Below are 24,307 nucleotides of genomic sequence, written 5' to 3'. Positions count from 1 at the left end.
ATGGAGAGAGTGGCCAGGGAGAAGCTTTTCTCTCTCATAATTCTAGAATGCGGGGTCATCTGCTGAAGCTGGAGGGTGAGAGATTCAAAACAGATAAAAAGGAAGTATTTCTTCATACAACACATAGTTAAATTGTGGAACTCCCTGCCCCAGGGTGTGGTGATGGCTGCCAACTTGGAAGGCTTTAAGAGGGGAGTGGACATGTTCATGGAGGAGAGGGCTATTCATGGCTACTAGTAAAAATGGATACTAGTCATGATGCATATCTATTCTCTCTAGGATCAGAGGAGCATACCTATTATATTAGGTGCTGTGGAACACATGCAGGACAGTGCTGCTGCAGTTGTCTTGTTTGTGGGCTTCCTAGAGGCACCTGGTTGGCCGCTGTGTAACCAGACTGCTGGACTTGATGGGCCTTGGTCTAACCCAGCATGGCCTTTCTTATGTTCTTATAACCTTAAGGAATGTTCTACAGCCCTGCAGCCTTGGAAGTTATTTCAGAAGATACTAGTGGTAGGCTTCCATCATAGTGGGGTGCAGGGGGATTTAGAGTAGGAAGAGTTTGTTTTAAGTGTTCTTTCTCCCACGTAGTAAATAGCTAGTGTGTCACAAGCTCGAATGATTGGGGCTACTTTATGTGCTTGTTTTTTTGTAAACTCTATAGTTCAATTCCCACAGATCTTCCAACATCATTCCAGTGACATATGGATGGGAGAAACCATGTTGGCAGGGCCAACCAATGTGGTTCCTTCCCACATGAATTGTTATTGGTCCCTTGATACTGAGAACTTTTCATGGGTGCAAGCTGTTCTACCCATATGGCTCATTCCACTTAAATGTTAACTGGGGCAGTTGGGAAAGAAACCGGGAAGCGACTCTCTTGTTGCAGGTTAGGGCTTAGTTTGGGCTTCTGCTTCCCAGAATAGTACTGAACAGACTTCATGTTTGCAAAGTGAGCTTAATTTGTTTTAATTGTTCCAGAGAGCCTTCACGAATGAATAATTCAATTGATCTAATGTAATTTCAGGCTCTGCCTTTTTCATGTCGACCGCTGTACTGCGCCAGTATGTTGAATCTTGTGTTATGCTTCACTGGATTCCGAAAGAAAGAAGAACTGGTAGGACTGTCTTCTTTTTGCACACTTACTTTGAATGGCCATTGTACAGTACTGAGTGAAGAACTAGCACCTAGAGCCCTGTTCCGACAGCTTGGTAGCATTTGTGTCTTACTGACTGCTGTAGCAACACCATCTGAGCACTTAGCTATTCAGACAGGCACTTTGGCATGTTCTTCAGCTCAGTGTCACGGGCGTGTTAGACGAGGACAAATTAGTGCAGAGTAGCACTTTGCTAGGAAAAGTTGAGGGCAGCAGGAAAAGAGATGGGTTGACTCAATAAAGGAAGCCACAGCCTTCAATTTGCAAGATCTGAGCAAGGCTGTCAAAGATAGGACATTTTGGAGGACTTTCATTCATAGGGACTTTCATTCATAGGGTCGCCATGAGTCGGAAATGACTTGACTGCACTTAACACACACACAGCACTTTGAGTGTTGGTTGTGACCCTCACAGAGCTGTTGTGGGGAAAAACTGTGCTGGATTCCATTAAAGGAAGAGGGAGGATACAAACGTGCTTAGATTAAAAGTATTTGTTGCTTGTTAGATAGTACTGTTTTGTTTTTGTTTTGCGTTGTATCTGCCTTTCTCGTTGAGGCTCATGGCGGACTTTACGGGATATTTATTTATTTGATTTCTAGCCCGTCCTCGATCCCCAGCCAAAGCCGGGCTCAGGGCGGGTTACGGCAGTTCTTAACAATAAAACAGTTCAAATCTAACGCTTCCTAGTCGAATTATTAAAACAATAAAAACAGTTAAATCCAATCTACATGCAAGATTCCCGTACAAAATATAAAGATGGCGCTCAATCCGCAGAGCAGTTGCTGGAGACTGCAACAATTTAAGAACGCATACCATCAGGCCAACCGTGTGTGGGGGGGACGGGGGAAGTTAGGGAGGCCAACACCGATGACAATCCGCGGCTGCCCTCACTCATAGGCCTGGTGGAATAACAGTGCAGTCACATAGCATAAAACAACCAATGAACAATGCAAAAGGACTAGGATTACAAAATTATAGGACAATGTGGTACTGTGAGATGCTGCTTAGTTGTTTGATTTGAGGGGTGCCCACCCGGGCTGTCTGACAAACTTTGTGTCAGTTAGATCATGATGGGTAGCCGTGTTAGTCTGCCACTAGCAGTACAAAAGAGCAAGAGTCCAGTAGCACCTTAAAGAGTAGGGTATAATAGGGTATAAGCTTTCGTGAACCACAGCCGAAGAAATGAGCTGCTTTTCTGAGCCGAAGAAGTGAGCCAACTTTTCTGAGCCTGTGGGCAACTTCAGCATTCTGACAAAGTGCAATGGGACCAGCCCCATAATGGCTACCACAGGAGGCGGAACCAACCAGCTACATCAGAAACTCTGATGGGTGGAGGTCCACCCACTTTCTTGAAACAGCAGGTACCAGGAAAGTTGTCAGGAGACACCTCACCACCTTGGTGTATGGAGGTTTATATAGAACCTGCCTTTCTGGATCACACCAGAGTTCTAAGTGCTTGAGCATAACTGTGTTGTAGACTGCAGGGTCCTTGAGGTTCTGTTCACTGAAGTCTCAATATTGTGGCAGTAGAGTGTTGTTGAGCACAGGGCAACACATAAAAAGGAAGTGATCTACGTGTGCGTGTGCAAACCTGGAACAAAAACCTAAGGGCCGTAAATCACATGCTAATGTATCTTGCCAACAATTTCCTGTTCATTTATTTTTCAAACTTTGTTCATAGGTTAAGCTGGTGACTTTGGTTCATCACATGGGAGGGATTATTCGAAGGGATTTCAGTTCCAAAGTTACACACCTGGTTGCAAATTCTACTCAAGGAGACAAATTCAGAGTATGTGGATTTTGGTTCCTTTTCCGAGTCCTGGGTTTCAAACAATATTGTTTATTCTGGGAATTTTTGCTGCAAAGGGATGTATTTTTGTGTTCATTGCGTAAAAGTAAACGTTGGGTTTTTAAGCACTGCTTTTGATTTGTACATGTGGGTTGTTCCAGTTGCATATTCAGCCGTCTTGTGCAGTGGGCGTCACAGGCTGATCCTAGTCCAGAGATTTGTGGTTGTTGCTACAAGTCTCTTCCACTTCTGAGCTCATTGGCCTGCTGGCCTGCTTTTTATAGGACCAGGCATCCCCCCGCCCATGCACACCTTTCCTTCTCTTGCAGATTAACTATATAATGGCTGGGGGTTATGTATGATTTAGGGTCTTCATTGTAGAAGAACAGTTTTGGTGACTTAAAACTGTTATAAATATCTGCTTTGTCTTCCAACAAGACTACTCCCAGAAGTAGTTGCTGCCTGTGCATTACAAGTATACAGGAGGGAACCAGATCTGCATTTAAGTACATTGGTTTAGGTCATGTAAATTGCTGTTAAGAGTGTTAGAATTGAGATGGTATGAAGGGTGATTAGCTCATGTGAACAAAGATTATGTACTGCTGAATGAAAGAAGTTTATATTTTAGCTTATAGAAATTCCAACCTATGTAGCCGGTTGGTATCCCAGAAGCCCTTTCATTGATCAAGTGGAGGGATGAGCTCTGAAGTATTAATCTTATGCTGCTGTCAAAGATAGTGGATAAATACGATCCTGGCCTAAGATCCTGTGTTTATACCATAACTGAATGTCCAGAAGCAAAGACTGGGTTATTAGTAAAACAGTTTCTCTGAGAAGGAAAGTAAATAAATGTCTGTGACTTTACCGTCACAGCTTATGTTTTTGCCTCTGGCTCATTCTTTTACATAGAAGAGCACGATTTATTCAGTATATGAATATAAGGGGTAGTAGATTCATATGTAAGAATTTCATTTTTAAACCAGCTTTTTTAAAATTAAGGAACATTGCGTACAACAAACATCCTTTACTTTAGACTTATACTCCACCCCTCGCCTGGATCACAGGACTTGGGGCAGCTCACAGCAATTAAATGGACAAGCAAAGATAAAAACATTACAAATCTTAAAATACAAGATAATATCCTAATGGACATTAAGATAAATCTGATAAACCCACTGACATTAACAATGATCCAGCCAGCCAGATGGCAGTTACCTTTGCTATCTATGTGGCTTTAATGCTGTTGACTGAAGTACCTTACAGTTGGAAAGGATTTCCTCTAGAAACAACCTGTTCTTTTTTCAATATTTGTTACCTTTTATTGATTTGTAGGTAGCTGTGAGTCTGGGCACACCGATTATGAAAGCTGAGTGGATTTATAAATCTTGGGAGAGAAGAAACGAAATGTATGTATGCACTTAAAGTGCAATCTTGTCTACTTTTTTTTTTTTTTGCTGAAGAGTGAACATAGCAGGGTAATGTGTGTTTCAGAGCTGACAAGTGATGCAACAAAGGTCGTTTATGCATGGGTACTTTTACTCACATTTGCCCCCGATCTCGGTTGTTCCTTGGAGTTATGCATGAGGTTTCCATCCATGAGAGATGATCTCGCTGCCAGCCCTCACAAATCCCGGGACTTCCCGTTCCTCTGTTAACCCTATTCTTCCCTTTCCCTTGAGGGCTGCTCAGCCCGGGTGAAATCCCTGCGCATAAGGCAAAGTTCGGGACATGCAAGCTTGGTTTCTCTTACAGCCAGTTACAAAACAGTGTGTAAAGAGGTGGGGATTCAGATGCTTCCTGCTTCCTCAGAACTCTTTCTGCGTAGATGAAAGGCTTTTTAAAACCCAGGCTTGGATTCCTCTCCCCCTGCCTTCCTTTCAGATTGCTCCGTTTTTTTGTTTTTGTTTTTAAAATACATTTTTATGTGGCAGTTGGGTTTGGGGGGGGGATTTTCTCTCCCGCTAAGCACTGCAAAATAAGTCAATTACAAAGCAGCATTTAAAGGGGCAGGGACTTGATTTGAGCTTGGAGACTGCTGGTGCATAGATTCCCAACAGGAAAGTGTGGGTCCAGCCAGCAACGAACCCCAGGTGAAACTCCCATGCATAAACAACCTAAGTCTGAACATCCCTTTGCTTTCTCATAGTGACTTCCGTGCTGCTGCTGAGAAATTCAAGAATGAATTCAAAGTCCCCCCGTTTCAGGACTGCATGTTAAGTTTCCTTGGATTCTCCGACGAAGAGAAGAAGAGTATGGAAGAGATGACAGAAATGCAAGGTGATGCTAAAACTGTTGCTTCCACAGTAGCCAAAGGCCAAGTGAAAGAAACTACTACCATGTATGCTATAAAAGTACAAATGTCCTTAACAACAGCAACAATGAAAACACCATTGGTGTAAAAAGATTTCCCTGGAAAGAGGCAGGAGGAAGGGTGACCCTCACAAATAACCAGTAATTCTTTATGGTAGGGGTATCAAACTCATTTGTTGTGAGGGCCAGATATGACATAAATGTCACTTGAATAGGCCATGCCTCGACAGCCCAGATCGAGAGTGCCTTATCCGGTCTGGATAAGAGCTCTCAAGGGGCTGGATCCAGCCCGTGGGCCTTATTTTTGACACCCCTGCTTTATGGTACTTTTTGCTACAGACTTCTATGGTGGTTGTCATAGTGAATGCCTTGGGTCTTCGTTTTATGTTTTTAAGCCTATTCTGGCAGCAAATGGCTTGTTGAGCAAGTTGGTTTCATCCCTCCCTGGACTGAGATGGTTTTGCCTCTGATTTGCATTTAAGTACTTGACTTAAAAGCCTTTAAATACACTTATGTTCTTGTCGTGCTGCCGAGTGCACCTCAACTCTTGAGATATGACATGCTTCTTTAACTGCAGTGCTTCTAAACGATGTAACCGAGTAGATAAGCGATCTACTTGTTTTACGCCCCAAATCACAAGCGAGCTACTTGTTGTACGCCGCAAATCACATAACAACTCTACTTCCTTTTATAGTCCTATATGATTTAGAAAATGCTCTTTGTGTTCTAACACCTTTGGGCAAATGTTAACGATTCAGTTGACGTATGTCAATTGTGCCTGAAAAGGCTGTGCTTTTGTTCAGCGAGCATGTTCTTGGCACTCTTTATGAAGTGTGATTCTAACTGGCACTGCCCAAGCATGGTGCTGGTGTGTAGTAATTCTTAGAGGTCACACAGCTTCGTATCACAAGTAGTGATTAAAACCAGAAGCTGTATACAGGGAGCCTGTGTTTTCCTCTGTCAGCGGAGGAGGGAGTTCAGGCCCCGGATTACTCCTCCCCCTTGCTCCTCAGGCCGTTCCATACAAATTCATTGAGCCTCATTCCCAAATCAGTGGGAATGTGAGTCAGAGTGTCTGTTACACACCTAAGCTTCCTTGGTCTTTCAATCTTCAGACCTAGAGTTTTCTGTTTTACTTTTTCCTCTCAGCGTAATGAGCCAGCGTGGTGTAGTGGTTAAGAGCGGTGGTTTGGAGCGGTGGACTCTAATCTGGAGAACCGGGTTGGTTTCCCCACTCCTACACACGAAGCCAGCTGGGTGACCTTGGGCCAGTCACACTCTCAGCCCCACCTACCTCACAGGGTGTCTGTCGTGGGAAGGGGAAGGCGATTGTAAGCCGGTTTGATTCTCCCTTAAGTGGTAGAGAAAGTCAGCATATAAAAGCCAACTCTTCTTCAATTTTCTTTTTTAATGGGAGCTTCACAGGGAAATTTTCTGTGTTACAGTGGGAACTTGTCCCTTATAGAAAGCCAATTTGTTTTCAGCAATGGCTTCCTCCTCCTAGCTGTGTGACCAGGTCTGCTCATCCCTGAAGAGTAGATCATAACTCTTCATTCTCCAAAGGCATCAGTGGCCCACCTTCTTATAGAAAGCCAATTTGTTTTCAGCAATGGCTTCCTCCTCCTAGCTGTGTGACCAGGTCTGCTCATCCCTGAAGAGTAGATCATAACTCTTCATTCTCCAAAGGCATCAGTGGCCCACCTTCCCAAAGAGAGGGCCTCAAGGCGCCTGGCAGGCCTGCTGCTTAATCACAGAACCTCTTTCCATTCTAGAGTTTTCAAAGCATTTTGTGTAGATTTCAGTAACTTTGGCAACAACCCTAGAAAGATCATTATCTCCAAATCACAGAATGGGGTCTGAGTTTGAAAGGGGGTCTCTTGCTTAAGGCCAACTATTGTGCTTTATGGCGGCAGTAATGTTTTAAAGGTAGGATTTCCCCATCTCTAAAGTGCCACTTCTAGAGACGATTCTCTCCTCCGCAAATCTTCATCCACTTGGGTCACTGAGATGCAGATCATCTCTGTATTTCCCTTTTTAAAGTAGCTCCTACGTTAATGTTGCAAATGCGGTGATCTTTTACTCTGTGTATTGTGCTAAATGAGAACTGAGAATTGCTGCTGGATTGTGCTCGTTTCTGCGCGGATTTTGTAGTATGGCTTTTTCAAGCGAGTTTGACACTGCCGCGTTACCTTAGATGAAAACTGACTTGCGGAATTTAGAAAAGTAATGGGTTTTCTGTTACCTACCTTTTTTTTTTTTGCAGGTGGACAGCATCTGCCTGTTGGTGATGAGAGGTGCACCCATCTAATAGTGGAAGAAAATACAGTAAAAGACCTTCCATTTGAGCCGTCTCAGAGCCTTTACGTTGTAAAGCAGGAGGTCAGTTTCAGCACAATATCCTGAGAAACATACGCTTAAGGGGTATTATCCAAATAAATAGATCTGCTATTTGTTTTATTTTTTTGCTGTAAGTAGCAGCAAACATTTGGTGATCTTTGTAGGGTTTTCAAGGCGCGAGATACTCAGAGGTGGGTTGCCATTGCATGCCTCTGCGTAGCGATCCTGGTATTCTTTGGTGGCCTCCCATCCAAGTACCAACCAGCACCGACCCTGCTTAGCTTCTGAGATCTGATGAGATCAAGCTAGCCTGGGCCATCCAAGTTAGAGTAGATCTGTCATTTAACCACTGGAAAATGTGGGCTGTTTTTGGAGTAATTGTGATCCATTGTTATGTATGCACCAACAAATTACAGAATGTTTTTTTTTCTCTCCCTTTAGTGGTTTTGGGGAAGCATTCAGATGGATGCCAGAGCTGGAGAATCTATATACTTATTTGAAAAGGTGAGTTGCTGCTGATGGCTTTGAAAACTTGAAGTTCTGGTTGCAAAATACAGACGCAAACTGGAGTCTTAAATTCTGATATTGCCATTTTGAGACACATAATTGAGTTAGGCTCAAAATGGATGTTAAGCCTGCAGTTTCTTAAAGTTGGAGTGTAATTGTCAATATAAAATGGCCTTTTGGAGTGATTTTTGTAAATGCATGTTGAGTATCCCTTATTCGGACTGCTTGGGACCAGAAGTGATCTGTATTTCGGATTTTTCTGTATATTAGAATATTTTGGAATTTTTGCATATATGTAATGAGATATCTTAGGGATGGGACCCAAATTCATTTATGTTTTAAATGCACTTTATACACAAAGCCTGAATGTAATTTTAAACAATTTTTGTAACAATTTTGTGTACATTGAACCATCAGAAAGCAAAGATGTAACTTACCTCACCAGAATACCTGTAGCAGCTGTTAAACAAGAGCAACAACAAACGGCAGGCTTTCATTCTCCACCTATGATGCAGTTTACACTGTATTTTATTATTTTAGGCAAGAGGAAACATTGAAAGCTGGCAGCACGGATCTGCCTGCAAGCTGGCTTGAAGGGTCTGGTTTTTGGATCAGTCCAGATATGGGATGTCCAGCTGTGTGCAGCCCCACTCCCCAGTGTGTGGCGAGGGTGGGGTCTTTGGAGTATAAATGAAATAAATGTCTTCTGGGGCGGGCAACCACTTTTCCTTTGGGCCTTATCCACATCTCAGGCTGTTTGTGAGTGGGGCAGAGGAGGCTACTGCAAGAAGGGGGAGGTGGCAAAGGTCAGTTCAACTCACGGTTCTCCGGATCTGAGCCACTCTCCTGTTTACAAGCTGTAGCAAAACGGGAAATGGTCGAAGCAGCAGCATCGTACAGCTGCTACGTTGATTTGAATCCCAGAGATGAGATAATGTATCCTGATCTTTGTATCTCGCTGCAGGCCGACAGTCCTGAGCTCAAAACGTCCGTCTCCCAACTTTCCCTGAATACTCCAAATAGCAACCGGAAGAGGCGCCGCTTAAGAGAGACTCTTGCTCAGCTGACCAGAGAGACGGACATGTCTCCTTTCCCACCTCGGAAACGGCCGTCGGCTGAGCACTCACTTTCCATGGGATCCTTGCTTGATATTTCGAACACTCCCGATGCGAGTATAACCACTGGAGGTACAGCTAAACCAGCTCTGCATTTCAGAAAAACCCCCAATAATGCTAGCAAAAATAGCCTGCTGAATAGCGTCACCAACATAATTAACAGACTTTTTGTATTCCTTTCCATACTATGCAGGAAACAGGATAGAGTTGAGGAAAATGGATAATGCTAGACACAAGTGCAGCTCTCATGTCAGTAGACTTAGTCGGATGAGGACGAGATCATACAGACGTTCCAGCTGTACGCCTGTGGATAACGTGCCTCCTAAACATTGTGTAGATTCTGTAGAAAGCCTACAGCAAACCTTGGAGGCATCTGGCAGTAAGCGTAAGCCATCTGGAAGCCTAGTTAATGGAACATCTCAAAGAAGGACAGTAATCAGTCTTCAGAAAGATGTTATTTCCCCTGAAGTGGAAAGCACAGACATTCCTGTAAGGCTCAGTTCCATTCCAGTTTGGAAAGGCAGCATTGTCTCATGTAAACGTCACCTAGGGAAAGATGTACGGAGAAGATCAGAAGGTGGTCGTGTGTCAACGTACCCAATGTTTATAGACAGAGATGATCGTTTAGGTAATGTAGAAGTTAACCTGGAGAATGGATCTTGCACTAAGGAGTCAGTGTCAAACGGCAGATGGGATTTGGTTCCCCAACATGACTTGCAAAACAAACCACTCTACTTCCATGAAACAAAGATACGTAGACGTGGTACTGATGAAAATAAACATGCTCCAGTTTCTGCGATTGCTGGTGCTGAAGTGCAGCACTGGAGGTGTAGGAGAAGCAGTCAGGAACAAGATGGTAAGGACAAGTGTAGTTTGAGGAGGGGTCACCATGGAGCCCCATGGCGCAAAGTCATAAGCTGCAGTACTGCAGTCAAAGCTCCACTCACAACCTGAGTTTGATCCCGACGGAAGTTGGTTTCAGGTAGCCGGCTCAAGATTGGCCCAGCCTTCCATCCTTCCGAGATCAGCAAAATGAGTACCCAGCTTGCTGGGGTTAAAGTGTAGACGACTGGGGAAGGCAATGGCAAACCGCCCCGTAAACATAGTTTGCCTAGTAAACGTTGGGGTGTGACATCAATCCTTGGGTCAGTAATGACCTGGTGCTTGTACATGGGATTATCATTACCTTCTTTTTTACCCACCAGCTAACAGGTACCATAATAAGCTCTGTTCCAACCTGTGATGCTGGTTCTAGTTATGTTTGTGTTGTACCGTTCATACCGGTCAGGAGCCCCATGGCGCAGAGTGGTAAGCTGCAGTACTGCAGTCCAAGCTCCGCTCACAACCTGAGTTTGATCCCGACGGAAGTTGGTTTCAGGTAGCCGGCTCAAGGTTGACTCAGCCTTCCATCCTTCCGAGGTCGGTAAAATAAGTACCCAGCTTGCTGAGGGTAAAGTGTAGGCGACTGGGGAAGGCACTGGCAAACCACCCCATAAACAAAGTCTGCCTAGTAAATGTCGGGATGTGACGTCACCCTATGGGTCAGGAATGACCCGGTGCTTGCACAGGGGACCTTTACCTTTTTTACTAGTCATAGGCAAGAATTTGAGGCTGTTCAGAATCTTAGTTTATGGGGCACCTTAAATCTCACGCAGTTTATCTTGTCATCAAAATATTCCAGCGAATTACATTCCCTAATGCGGCTAAAGTGGTGGGTAACTTGTTGTTTTAATTGAAAAGTAGGTTGTATATTAGGGGGAAAGAGAAGACTTAATAGAACTGTAAGAAATGGGATGGCTCTGAAAAGCTGTCACGGATAGCGGCTTGCCATGGTGCTAGCAATTTTATTTTATGCAGCTTTAAAACTTAAAATATTATTTCTGAAATTCTTAAAAAAAAATTAAGCACTATTTATTTGGTGTTCCTTTTTTGCACTATTGGTGACATAGCCCAAAGATCTTACAATTCTGGGGAAAAGTAGATAGAAAACATCACAGGATATATGATCCCATTAAAAATGTTGACAGTTTTATTGAAGTGTTTGGTCACAATATAATGCCCCAAATAAGACTGGAGCTCATTTCATTGCTCTTAGTGGCTACTAAATTCCTAATTGTTTTGGGAAAAATGAGAATAACTGAGTTTTTTTAAAAAAAAGATATCTTACGATCTGGGACAAAACCACCCCCAGCCCAAAATTATTAATAATCCATTTTATGCAACTAATTTCACAAATAGATGGCTCCCCTTTCAGAAGACATCCATTAGAGTTGGTATACAGGGCCTGCCTTGTCCAAATGTAGCGGTTTTTCCACGCTTGTTTCTCCACCCTTTGCAGAAACTCCAAAGTCAACATGTATGAAGCCATCAAAAAACTCAACTCCTCTTCCTCCAAAGCAGTCTGCAAGATGGCAGGTTGCAAAGGAGCTGTATCAGACAGAGAGCAACTATGTCGATATCCTGACAACCATAATCCAGGTCAGTTGGTGGCAGCTGGTATTTTTTTCCCCAGTGGCTGATGACCACCGTGTTGGTTTACTGCAGAACCCTTACCTCCTCGGTTACTTTAAAAGATTTACAGTCATCTCTTCAGACTTCAGAACCCACGGATTTGACTTTTTGGCAGTCCATGGTATTTTAAGTGCCACACTAGATATTTGCCTGTAAAGACACTGAGACATGCGGAAGGCCTGCCCTAAGGAGCCATGATTGACTATAATTCCCTGGCACATGTCTGGCAGGGTTTTTGTGGGTAGTGGCCACTCTTGTGTGGGATTCTCAGTGGTCTCTTTATATAGGGTTTTGATCAAGTCAACCTTTGCTTAGTTACATGTTGAAGCATCAGCCTGTAAGTCTCATAGTTGTACATACAAGGCTTGCACCTGTTTGTTTTACAACCCTGATCAGAAACCAGCTTTCTAGGGAGCCCCCTTTGAGAAGAGGTTGAACGGTTGAATGGCTGTCAACTTGGACGGCTTTAAGAGGGGAGTGGACGTGTTCATGGAGGAGAGGGCTATCCATGGCTACTCCTCAAAATGGATACTAGTCATGATGCATACCTGTTCCCTCCAGGATCAGAGGAGCATGCCTATTATATTAAGTGCCGTGGAACACAGGCAGGATGGTGCTGCTGCAGTTGTCTTGTTTGTGGGCTTCCTAGAGGCACCTGGCTGGCCACTGTGTGAACAGACTGCTGGACTTGATGGGCCTTGGTCTGATCCAGCATTGCTTTTCTTATGTTCTTATGTAGTGGGCCATTGTTTTAGCTTGTGTTCCTTAAAGTGGCTAGCTGGCAAACTGTGTTTTCTCAGTGTCTGTTACTTTATGTTTTCTGGAAGGATAAGAAAATATTCACATGTGCTTGAATTATGGTTGTGTGTGTGGGGATCATAACATCAAGCAGCTTGGGACACTTTGTTGACAAGCACTGATGTGTGCACACAACAAACATGTGTGATGCATGAAAAGAAACCTGCCTTCATTACATTACAAGTATGGAAAGTTCATTGTATTGATTTTATGTATCTCGTTTGCTTTCCTTCCCTCCCATCCCCCCCCCCCCCAGGTCTTTCAGGTCCCGCTGGAAAAGGAAGGGCAGCTTGGAGGCCCCATCCTTGCCCCAGAAGAAATTAAAACCATCTTTGGCAGCATTCCCGATATCCTTGATGTACACATCAAGATAAAGGTTTGAGTTAAGACTTGTACAATATAAATAATTCTCTGTGGCCTCGCACTCAAGTTTCAATTTATTCATGCCACTTAAAAAAAAAATTGTTATGCTAATGCTGGAGTTAAGAACGGGGGGAGGGGGAGAAGCAGAATGTGAAGCCACTTTCTCTCTAGGTTGCTTTGCCGTTGGCTGTCAAACATTTGTGTAGACATCAGTCCCAGTGTTCTCAACTTGCCTGAGCACTAACAGTATGAGGTTATTTATCTTAAGCTTCAGGGTTCAACCAGACTAACTATGCTTCTGTCTTCAGTAGTTTCAGGTGGGAAGCCCTGTTAGTATGTAGTAGCAGATTCCAGAAGTGCCTCGAAGACCAACAGAGTTTTCCAGGGTATAAGCTTTCGTGAGCCAAAACCCACTTCGTCCGATACCAGCTTTGACTCGTGGAAGCTTATACCCCGGAAAGCCTTGTGCTGCTGGACTCGGACTCTGTTCTGTCTTCAATGCCGTTCCTGGAGAGTAAGCCTGCCAAAACTAGGTTTTATCAAGCACAGCGCTCAAAATTTCAGAACTCTTGCCTCTTCTCCTTTGCCCGTACTGCACGTCTCCTCGGCACCCAACGTATCAGTGGAAAGTAACTTGGAAGTGGGAAGTAGCACGAGCCCTAGGCTCTACTGTGGTTCTCCCTTACTGTGCATGGAGAAAATGAACCAAGTGCCACCTCTTTGTTCTAGGAGGACCTTGAAGACCTCATGATCAACTGGACTGAGATCAAAAGTATTGGGGATATCATTCTTAAATATGTAAGTTCTCATTTAGCTTCCCCAAACACCCTCTCTGATACAGGTTGAGTTAAAGGACCATGAGCGTTCTCCTTAGTGCATGCGAAAGAGATCTTAGTTTTAGGTTTTAAGCTTAATTGGCTTTATTTTAAAATATGATCGTGTTTATGGCATCAGGGAAAGGTGTTCTGGGTTTCAATCTTTCACCTAGTTGTTTTGTATTAGGGGAGAGGCTGTGGCTCAGTGGTAGAGCATCTGCTTGGCATGCGGAAGGTCCCAGGTTCAGTCCCTGGCATCTCCAGCTAAAGGATCTGGCAGCCGGGGATGTGAAATGCCTCTACCTGGGACCCTGGAGAGCTGCCGCCAGTCTGAGTAGGCCATACTGACTTCAATGTGCCAAGGGTCTGATTCAGTATAAGGCAGTTTCATGCGTGTTCATGTGCATTTGAAAATCTTGAGTGTGAGTCTGAAGAAACATAACACACATGAAGCTAGGCATGTGGTCGCAATCTTAGTTTCAGCTGCATCCTAGAAATATTAGAAATTAGGCTGTTACATATCACAACACATTTGTAACACAAGGCATTGGCTTATGTTGTAACACAAGGCCCAGCTCTAGTGCATTGGTGGTGCTATAGGTAAGCCCCTTTAACTGTGTTGTTGGATAGGGTAGGGGCTGCTAGGGTTGAGTTTGGAACTAGGCGGTGACCCGAAAAATTTGGGAACCATTGTTCTAGCCTGTTTCTTTTCACCCACCCTGCCCGTTCATCTGTAAGTGCAACACTGTTATGTATAGTCCAGGTCTTGCGAAACTGCCATTAGAGTGAGGTAGGACAAATGTAATGTCTTCTTCCTTGGGCCAGTAGAAATGTGACCTCTTTTGGGGGACTTGCTGGCAGGTCACATTATCCTTATATGTCCCATGTAGTACAGCTTCCTGTCTTTTCATGCCCATTCTCATGGTCAGTTCATAAACGCATAGGTGACTTTTGGCTGTTGGCATGTTGATGCCTACGGGGAAAAGTACCTACCGTTTTTCAGGAATACTCACATGAAGCTACCTTATAGTGAATCAAACCATCCGTCCATCAACTTAGTGTTATCTAGTCAGACTGGCAGTGGCTCTCTAGGGCAGGGGTGTCAAACTCAATTGTTATGAGGGCTGGAGATGATATGTCACTTGGCCGGGCCAGGCCATGCCTCGCCAGCCCAGATCGAGAGTGGGAGGGTGGCTGGCTTGCAGGCTAGATAAGAGGGGCTGGATCCAGCCCGCGGACCTTAAATTTGACACTCCTGCTCTACCGTTTTGGGCAGAGATCTTTCCCATCATCTACTTGCCTGACCCTTTAAACTTGAGATGCCTAGGAATTGAACCTGGGACCTTCTGCATGCCAAGCAGATGTTCTTCTACTGTGCCTATGGCTCCTTCTCTTTTAGAGAGGAAATCCCATAAGGGGGATGCAGTGGCAAAGCACGTCGAATCATAGCATATAAACTTTAGCAAGGCATGAACTGTCATTTGCCAAGGGAGCCTATTTTGTTTGGGGTTCTCACTGGCTCTTTATTCTTCTGGAATCTCTCTGTGGTCAAAGCCATCAGGCTGGTTGTGTTGAAGTATCTTGCGGTGGCCCTGTGTGATAGGCAGCAGTCCCTTCTAACACCAGTACTCTTCAGGCATGAAAGTAAGAGTATATTGGTAGTCTCTCCTATGGGTTACCAGTATTTTAGGGTACCTCTGTATATGATGGGTAACTTACTTAATGTGAAGCATCAATACATTTGCACATGAAGGGCAAGAAGGCAGTTCCTTTATTTTCAGCTTTATCCGTGCGTTGCACATGAAAACTCTGCATTGTCTTTCAGTCAAAAGACTTGCTGAAAACGTACCCTCCCTTTGTGAACTTTTTCGAAATGAGCAAGGAAACTATTACCAAGTGTGAAAAACAGAAGCCAAGGTTTCATGCTTTCCTGAAGGTAATGTTTTTTTCCCGTTTGCTGTTTCTTTCCACCTCTGATGTGAGAATGGGGTTTTGTTTTGTTTTTTTGTAATCTTCAGGTCATTTTTCTGAGAGACTTGGCTTTGTAAATGGAGATGAACGATCATGATTATGGGCACAGAGGAAGCCCCAAGAGTTTGAAAATCTCACTTAGTATAACAGAAGTTTGCAGTTAAAAAAAAAAGAAGAGATGATACTGTTTAGAGAGCCAGCGTGGCGTAGTGGTTAAGAGTGGTGTACTCCAATCTGGAGAACCGGGTTTGATTCCCCACTTTTCCACATGAGCGGTGGATTCTAATCTGGTGAACTGGGTTGGTTTCCCCACTCCTCCATATGAAGCCTGTTGGGTGACCATGGGCTAGTCACAGCTCTCTCCGAACTCTCTCAGCCCCACCTACCTCACAAGCTGTCTGTTATGGGAAGGGAAGGAGATTGTAAGTTGGTTCGAGTCTTCTTAGAAGGCAGAGAAAATTGGCATGTAAAAACCAACTTTTCTTCTTGATCAGGGGTCCCTACCTCTGAGTCCGCGGGCACTTTTAGAATTTCAAGAGGGTTGTGGATGCCACTGCAAGAAGCACAAGACGCGATGGCGGTAGGGAATGAAAACACAGACACACTCGAGGCAAAGCCCATTAGGGAATGGGGGAGAGAATGGAAACAGAAGCATGCACTTACAGCACTGGTTCCCAACCAGGGGTCCGTGGACCCCCAGGGGTCCGCGAGAACTAAATTAAGGTCTGCGAAACAAAGTTATAAACCCATAATAAATTAATATTTTCAATTAAAAGTTCTCTATTATAAATATATATATTCAAATATTATTCTAAGCTTAATGTTTAACTAACAGTTATGATTAAAGTTTATTTTCAAATTCTCAGAATTTTTATTTTGAACCTTGGGGTCCCTGCACTGAACAAAAAAGTCCTAGTGGTCCCTGGTCAAAAAAAGGTTGGGAACCACTGACTTACAGGAAAGGGGGAGGTAAGAAGGGACCGAAAGTGGACTTTTATCTCTCCCCATTCAGGCAGTGTGGGTCACTTTCCTCTTGGCCAATCAGCTGTTCTCTTTGCTTGGAGCTCAGCAGCCAGCCTGAGGCTTTGCAGTATTCCTGCCCGGGCTCTGCTGCTGCCGCTGCCCCCAACTCTGTGGCCTGGGACTGAACTGTTTAAATCAAGACTCCTGGTACAAATAATGCTGTTGTTCACTCTGCAGATAAATCAAGCTAAGCCAGAATGTGGACGCCAGAGTTTGGCCGAACTTCTCATCCGACCTGTACAGAGGCTGCCTAGCGTTGCTCTTCTTCTTAACGGTACGTCTGTGGCCTTGCTTGTCTAATCTGTGAAATTATTTAAACTCGCCGGCAATGTCTGAGGGAGGTGAACGTGGCCGGTCATGTTGCGAGTATTTTGTAGAATTAGAACGATCCGGTCTCCATTTGTAGCTCACCAGAGATGTGATTGGGTACAAGGGTGTTATTTTCATTTACAAATTAAAAATAAACGCCTCCCTTCTTTTAAATTATGTCCAAGGCTCCTAGTCTGAAATCTCCAGAAACTACTGAAATCAGTTGAAGGTGAGACGCTAATTAAAGGTAAAGGTAGTCCCCCGAGCACCGGGTTATTACTGACCCATGGGGTACTGTCACATCACAACGTTTACTAGGCAGACTATTTTATATGGCAGTTTGCCACTGCCTTTCCCAGTTGTCTACACTTTACCCCCGGCAAGCTGAGAACCCATTTTACCATTGAAACCAATTAAATTTGCAGAAGAGCTTAGGCCTTCGAGTGGTGGAGGTGGCGCAAAAATCTTGGAAACAGGAAGCTCTAGTTCAGAGGAGCCGACAGCTTCTGCTTGCTCCTCCCCCGCTGCCCCATTCTTTGGACGTCTGTTTGGGTTTAAATTTAATACACGGATCCCCATTGTGGGCCCCGTTTTATCTCTGCCGTGACCCCAGAAACCAGCCTAAAGATGCCTTACGATATTACTTGAAGATGTACAGGTTTTTGGCAAGGAGGGCCTATGAACTGTCTCTCACCTGTGAGAGCCCTGTCCTGCATGCTCTTTCTGAACCTGGAGCATCCACAGTATCATTTAGAAGGTGGTTTGGGGGCGGAGTTTCAGCAAAGCCTGGTTACATACAGCGGCTTTCTTCCACTGCCATGAAAGTTAGGAACGTTCCTGTTCTTAAGGGCAAAAGTGTGCTGTTTGTTTGTTTTAAAGGCCACGTGTCAAAACTCTGTCCCATAGATCCCTGGATATTGGCAGGCTTTCTGACAGCAGCGTGTGCCTAGTGTCAGAATGAAAAGTAATGTTATTTAATGCTTTCCTATTATTAGACCTTAAGAAACACACTGCAGAAGACAATCCCGACAAGGAAACACTAGAGAGAGCCATTGAGTCGCTGAAAGAAGTGATGACGTAAGTAGCTGTAGTCACTGCAGCCCAGAAAAGGGAATGCTTTTTTATTTCTGATGGACATGGAAATAACATGCGTGGCCTGCTCCCTTAGAATGGTTCTTTTCATAGCGACTTGTCTCCTGTATACTTCCAGTTTGTTTCTGCAGGTAGCAAAACTCACTGGCTGATTTTTCCGGAACTACAAAAATAGGAGGCAAAGCTAACAACACATCAGAAAATGGTGATACAATGAGCCTAGATGAGCTATGGTTACGAACTGTAAATAAAATGGAAAATCTTATAATCAAGGGTGAGAAAGGACAATGTGCTGCGATGACAGTCTAGCTATTTTATAGAGGACTAAACCATGTATTTGGTGTGGTAGTATGAATGAGGATATTGAAATAAGCTGTAATATAGAAATTGGGTTAATTTTTTTTAAAAATTTACATATATATATATATTTTAAATTATGAAGATTGCTGTATGGTTTTTTGTTTTATTTTGCTGTTGTCTATTTTATTGAATAAATAATAATAATTAAAAAAAATAGGAGGCAGCAACGCGGACCACCCCAATATTACTACATGCAACAATGTTGAATTACGTGCAATACACAAATCAAGAATTAATTTCCAATAATTATTGAAGCTATTTTATAATTCATTAAACTTCTTAGTAACCAAAGAAATAACAAATCAGTGTTTGTCGGAACAGGTGCATTAAGATGTGCAACAGATTAACCTACACACTTTGCATAAACGGAAATAAGATGGTTACAAAACACAAATGATTTTTCCTGTCACTGTAATATATTACAACATGTGGGTACAAGCCCAATTTTAACATTTTTCCTCCTAAGGAAACTGAAGCAAAGCGCACTAGTTAGGAGATCCAATTCGCATCCCCCACCAAATAAACATCAGTCAGTGTCTCCGTAAGGTCTAAGTAAAATGGAGGCGTTGGAATGTTAAAGCGTCTCGTTACTTTAGGAAAAGACCTCAGCCCAAGCAGCTTGTCAAGTTGCAGCCAAAATAGAAATTAACAAATGCTGTAATAGACGTTATAATTAAGTATCAGCGGAATCAGAGTTTAAGGTATAATCCCGAAGGCCTGGGCTCCCGATCCGCTGAGAATGTAGTCACTACAGCCCAGAAAGGGAATGGTTTTTATTTCTGACAGACATGGAAAGAACATGCAAAGGCCTTCTCCCTGTGAATGGTGCTTCTCATAGCTGCTTGTCTCCTGTATACTTTGAGCTTTTCTCTGCAGGTAACAAATCTCACGGGCTGATTTTTTCCAGAGCTACAGCAGACCTGCTGCTTTGCCAAAGTAGCTGGATACTGAGCCGAGTATACAGAGCTCAGGGTTCCGTACAGTCTAGTTGGCCATGGACTTGCATCGATCTTAACTGGGACCCGATCATTCGATTCTAGGAACTTGAAGCTCTCATCTCTGGCACTATTTCCCCTCTGATAGCTTAGCTTGTAATGAGAAGTTCCTTTCTTCATGAACATTCATGTTGTCCTTCCTTGTGGTTGAAACCCTTTTTTCAGAAGGGGTGAGGTGGGGGAGATGAAGCTAGTCTCATTTGCTCTTAACCGTGGCTCCCCCCTCCCCCCAAGCTGGCTTTTTGAATGAAGGAGGAATGGCCTGATCCATCAGAGGCTAGGAACTACCACCCCATGTTCTGTTGATTTGGTCCATAATGGAGGAATCTTTCAATACTGGAATGCGTTGAAAAATGGCCTGCATTCTTGGAGGTTCTGAGTGAAACGCGTGCAATGCTCCATCAAGGAATGGAGCCTGGCTAGCTTTTTCCCCATCTGCCGAATGGGACTTTCTTCCCTCCCACTGGGCTCTGCAAACTGCTGCTCCTGGGGAGAGAGGGGGACCCTGAGGGGTGATGCAGGTGGGGTCGTGCATAAGACGTAATTGGCAGAGCCTGCCTGTCTCCTTCGGTTAGTGGACAACTTAGTCTGGATCCAACCCCCAGACTGTAGTAACTGATGCTGCTTGCAAGGGTCTGGTAGATACAAGAGCAGGGGCTGCCTGGTATATAACCATCCAGCCTTCCCAGTGCAGTGAAGACTCAGAAGTATCTGTTTTAAAGGCATCATGGGAGTGGTTAGCATCTTATGACCCCCCCACACAGACACTTCTCAGTCCTTCCTGGTCTAAAAGTCTTTTTTCTTTGTCCATCCTCTTGATACAGACACCACTAAACAACCTTGTACCTTTCTCCTCTGCAGTCCTCGTTCCAGATCTGTGCCAATAAATGGGGCGCCAAAATTAATGCAACTGGAGCTTTGTAAAATGGAAGATTCTTCCATAAATTGTCTTTTTATTCTTTCCCTGCTAATATTGAATTTTTGGTGCCGTAATCAAGTTTTCCTACATGTAGCGTAGTTCAAGTACTGTGCTAGTGGTTAGAGGGCCTGCCTTAAACAAGGCACGAGGGGCGTGGTAACTTTTAAAAAATCTACGCCCAGTGTTGTATGACAACTGAGCCCATGTTAAATTTTAGAATCTTAAACAAGGACTCTGCGTAAATAGCTAGCTTTCATTTACTGGGGGAAAAAGATCCCATAAATGGTAGATATATATATTTTTTGGTCCTTGCATAATATATACATAGGAACCAGAAACTTGATTATCCTTTCTAAAGTGAATGTAAATTTGACTGATTGTCTACATAAGGGAAAAAAAAGTGAATGAGCGTATTGTGCTTTTCTGTAGGCACATTAATGAAGATAAAAGGAAAACAGAAGCTCAGAGGCAGATTTTCGATGTTGTATATGAAGTAGATGGCTGTCCGGTAAGTAATGGTACAGCTGTATGGGGAAGAAAGTGATGGAGAAGGCTGCCAGATGGATTTGACCTTGGGAGTAGAGTCACCCAACTGCTAACATCTGCCGTCAAACCTTTAATTTCATTTTATATCTATAGGTTGGTGTGACTTATTACAAAGGGGAGGGAGGGAGGATGGAAGGAAATGCTCATAAGTGGAGTGGAGTTTGGGTGGTTTTCCTTGTTTAATGTCCAGGAAAAGAATGGGACAGTGAGAGGACTGGCATGGTGAGAGTGTGGAATCGCTCGGAGAGGAATACGTTTTCGCTTTCTGGTGCTGCTTTTGGATTGTGAACTTTTTGGAATGGGGAACATTTGGTGTAAAAAATGTTGTCGCCTGCCTTGGTCCCTTGGGACAGGGCCGGTCTATCTAATCTGCGGGTGTCCCATGAAATAACTTCCTGGTATCTTCGTTCACCTTGAAGAAATGTCACTAAACTTAGTGTATCAAATTTAGTGTATCTACTTAAATTAAACACTTCAGATGAGAAGTTCGCTTTCTATCTGATGTTTGTTTCTTGAGGATGCAGCAGTGGCTTGAGCTCTCTCTAATGAGCATCTCCCATCCCCTCTAGGCTAACCTCTTGTCATCTCACCGGAGCCTAATTCAGCGCCTGGAAACGGTGGCGCTAGGCGATGACCTCTGTGACAGAGGGGAGCAGGTCACCCTGTTCCTTTTCAATGACTGCCTGGAGGTAAGTCTGCGGATGTTCGTTTGGCTGCGCCGTTCCGGAGTGGCTTCCGAGCTGGAGGAATAAATAACAGTCTGAATACCTGGGAGCTCCAGAGGACAAGTGGAGCACACTCTTTGCCTTGACAGCAAGCATGACATTGCATAGTTCATTCAGTCAGCGGGTAAGAAGCGCTGGACACGAGCTGTCACAGGGAACACTTTATTTTCCCTCGGCTTAGTGCTTTGTAGCTCAATACTTAGGGATTAGTGGGAAAGACGGAGCAACTTTCTGCCACTGTGTCTTGCTGCTGGCAAGGAAGGATTTGCTGAAAGAGAAATGCTGTGATGGAAGCCGTAAAGAGGCCCTTTAACTAATTTCACTGCGCTGTGGCTCAGTAGTAGAGCATCTGCTCGGCGTGCAGAAGGTCGCAGGTTCAGTCCCCAGCATCTCCAGTTAGCATATCTGGCAGTAAGTGATGTGAAAGACCTCTGCCTGAGACCATGGAGAGGTGAGTAGACAATACTGACTTTGATGGACGAAGGGTCTGGTTCAGTATAAGGCTGCTTCATCTGTTCCCCTTTTGCCCAAGTTCTGCGTGGGGGTGGGGAATGGATTATGTAGGAATTAAATAGATTTTAACTTCTCATAGCACCTATAGCTAAGCTATGCGCTTTGTGTCTGTATGTGTGCATGTGTGGGAGGTCCAGGTTTTTGGATTGATAGGCAAGCAGAAGAAATTTGTGTAATGTCTCTTTTGAAGCATAGGATGCTTTATTCAGTCCCTCAGCTTGCTTCATTTGTTGTCTTTGGGTCTCACCTCTGCACATGTGTACCTTGAAGGCAGTTTACCGTGGTGATATAAAGCAGTTGTGTGACGTGAAAGCATAAACCTGCAGCAAGGGATTAAAAAGTGGAACCGAAAAAACTGTCAAATCAATGTAAAGTTAAAACACTGAAAGTGAGTCCAGCATGAAAGCAGAGAGAATGTGGGATAGAAGACTCTTTAAACCGTTTCTGAGGTTCCCATTGGTAATGTCCATACACCTTCTGAGCATATCTGCGTAGAGGCGTAAAGAATACTCTCTCTAGAAGAACAGGAAGAATTCAGTTTGCTGAAGCTGCTGCTATTGATTAACTATGGAGAGTCTTAAAATAATATCAGTGAATGTCAACGGTCTTAACTCCCCTTCCAAAAGGAAGAAAGTCTTCCACAAACTTATCAAAACCTCTTCGGACATTACTTGTCTTCAAGAAACACACATCAAACTCTTACAATGTAGCAAACTGGGGACTTTGCATACATCTTCATCACTAACTAAGAAATGAGGAGTAGCAATTTATACGGATTCCGTGGACTGCCAAAAAAACAAATTAATGGGTTATAGATCAAATCAAGCCTGAACTGACCCTAGAAGCTAAAATGACTAAACTGCGCTATCGTATTTTGGTCCTGTCAGGAGACGACAAGAGTCACTGGAAAAGACAGTCATGCTAGGAAAAGTTGAGGGCAGCAGGAAAAGAGGAAGACCCAGCAAGAGATGGATTGACACAATAAAGGAAGCCACGGCCTTCAGTTTGCAAGATCTGAGCAAGGCTGTCAAAGATAGGAAATTTTGGAGGACTTTCATTCATAGGGCCGCCATGAGTCAGAAGCGACTTGACGGCACTTAACACACACACACAATTTATGCCAAAAGCCAAAAACTCAGTAATAGACTCAATTGAAGACGAAAAAGGAAGATATTTGATCTTAATAGTTCAAGGAGCTAATGGGCAAAAATTCACAATAGCCAACATTTATGCACCAAATTAAGCTAAGGGAAAGTTTTTCATGACATTCTTTCGAGAATTAACTAACTTTCATCAAGGAGAATTTTTAATTGTTGGAGACATGAATGGAGTCATGAATACTAAACTAGACAAGTCCGCTAAACACAAGGGAGGAAAACTACCGAAGATGGTTTTTCAATTCATGGAAGATTGGAAACTCATAGATGCCTGGAGATATAAACATCAGAAGGAAAAGGATTGCACTTTCTTTTCTAATCGACACAAAACATATTCCAGAATTGATATGATTTGGGTATCCAGCGCCCTGCTCAACAGATTGGGGGAAGTCAACATTTTACCTGCAACTTATGCGGACCACAATCCAATGGAACTAAACTTGCTGAGTCCCAGGATAGGGTTAAGAAGATGGAGGATGAGCGATAATATTCTTTTAAGGAAGGATATTTTGGAACAATGTCAGAAAGATTTGAAATTCTTCTTTGAGACGAACGTGACTTCTGGACCAGCGCAAAGAATCGTATGGGACGCAAGCAAAGCTTACATGAGAGGAAAATTAATAGCAATAACATCTAAGTTGAAAAAAGAAAGAGAACATGTATTAAATAACCTATACCAACAACTACGCCAACTAGAAGAGGAACAACATGAATCAAGTGATTTGCAGATTTTTCAAGAAATTTCCAAGTTGAAACTCCAAATTGCAAAGAAAGAATCCGAAGAAATGCAAAAAAAGCTCAGATTTGTCAAACAGAAATACTTTGAACAAGCTAATAAACCCGGTAAACTATTAGTGAATATGCTGAAGCAAGAATCGGAGAGGAGAAGAATTCTGGAGGTCTCAAAGAAGAAGATATTCATGATATTTTCCAGACTTTTTATAAAGAACTTTACAAAAATACAGATACTGAACAAATAGGACTAGAAGAGTACGT

General features: G+C 43.5%; 1 protein-coding gene across 1 annotated transcript in view; it reads left to right on the top strand.

The window, feature by feature from the left end:
- The window catches only part of ECT2 (epithelial cell transforming 2), a 53,578-nt gene that overhangs the window by 5,186 nt on the left and 24,085 nt on the right, over nt 1–24,307 (top strand). The window contains exons 5-19 of the mRNA XM_056849679.1: nt 1,028–1,117; nt 2,838–2,945; nt 4,278–4,351; nt 5,092–5,222; nt 7,519–7,634; nt 8,034–8,096; nt 9,064–9,286; nt 11,553–11,692; nt 12,780–12,899; nt 13,616–13,684; nt 15,527–15,637; nt 16,873–16,969; nt 18,000–18,081; nt 20,800–20,878; nt 21,486–21,605. Coding sequence (XP_056705657.1) covers nt 1,028–1,117; nt 2,838–2,945; nt 4,278–4,351; nt 5,092–5,222; nt 7,519–7,634; nt 8,034–8,096; nt 9,064–9,286; nt 11,553–11,692; nt 12,780–12,899; nt 13,616–13,684; nt 15,527–15,637; nt 16,873–16,969; nt 18,000–18,081; nt 20,800–20,878; nt 21,486–21,605 — 1,623 coding nt within the window. The remainder of the gene's footprint in view (nt 1–1,027; nt 1,118–2,837; nt 2,946–4,277; nt 4,352–5,091; nt 5,223–7,518; nt 7,635–8,033; nt 8,097–9,063; nt 9,287–11,552; nt 11,693–12,779; nt 12,900–13,615; nt 13,685–15,526; nt 15,638–16,872; nt 16,970–17,999; nt 18,082–20,799; nt 20,879–21,485; nt 21,606–24,307) is intronic.

The sequence above is a fragment of the Euleptes europaea genome, chromosome 5 (genome assembly GCF_029931775.1).
Source record: "Euleptes europaea isolate rEulEur1 chromosome 5, rEulEur1.hap1, whole genome shotgun sequence".
Taxonomy (NCBI): Eukaryota; Metazoa; Chordata; class Lepidosauria; order Squamata; family Sphaerodactylidae; genus Euleptes; species Euleptes europaea.
This window is presented reverse-complemented; position numbering and strand designations above follow the sequence as displayed.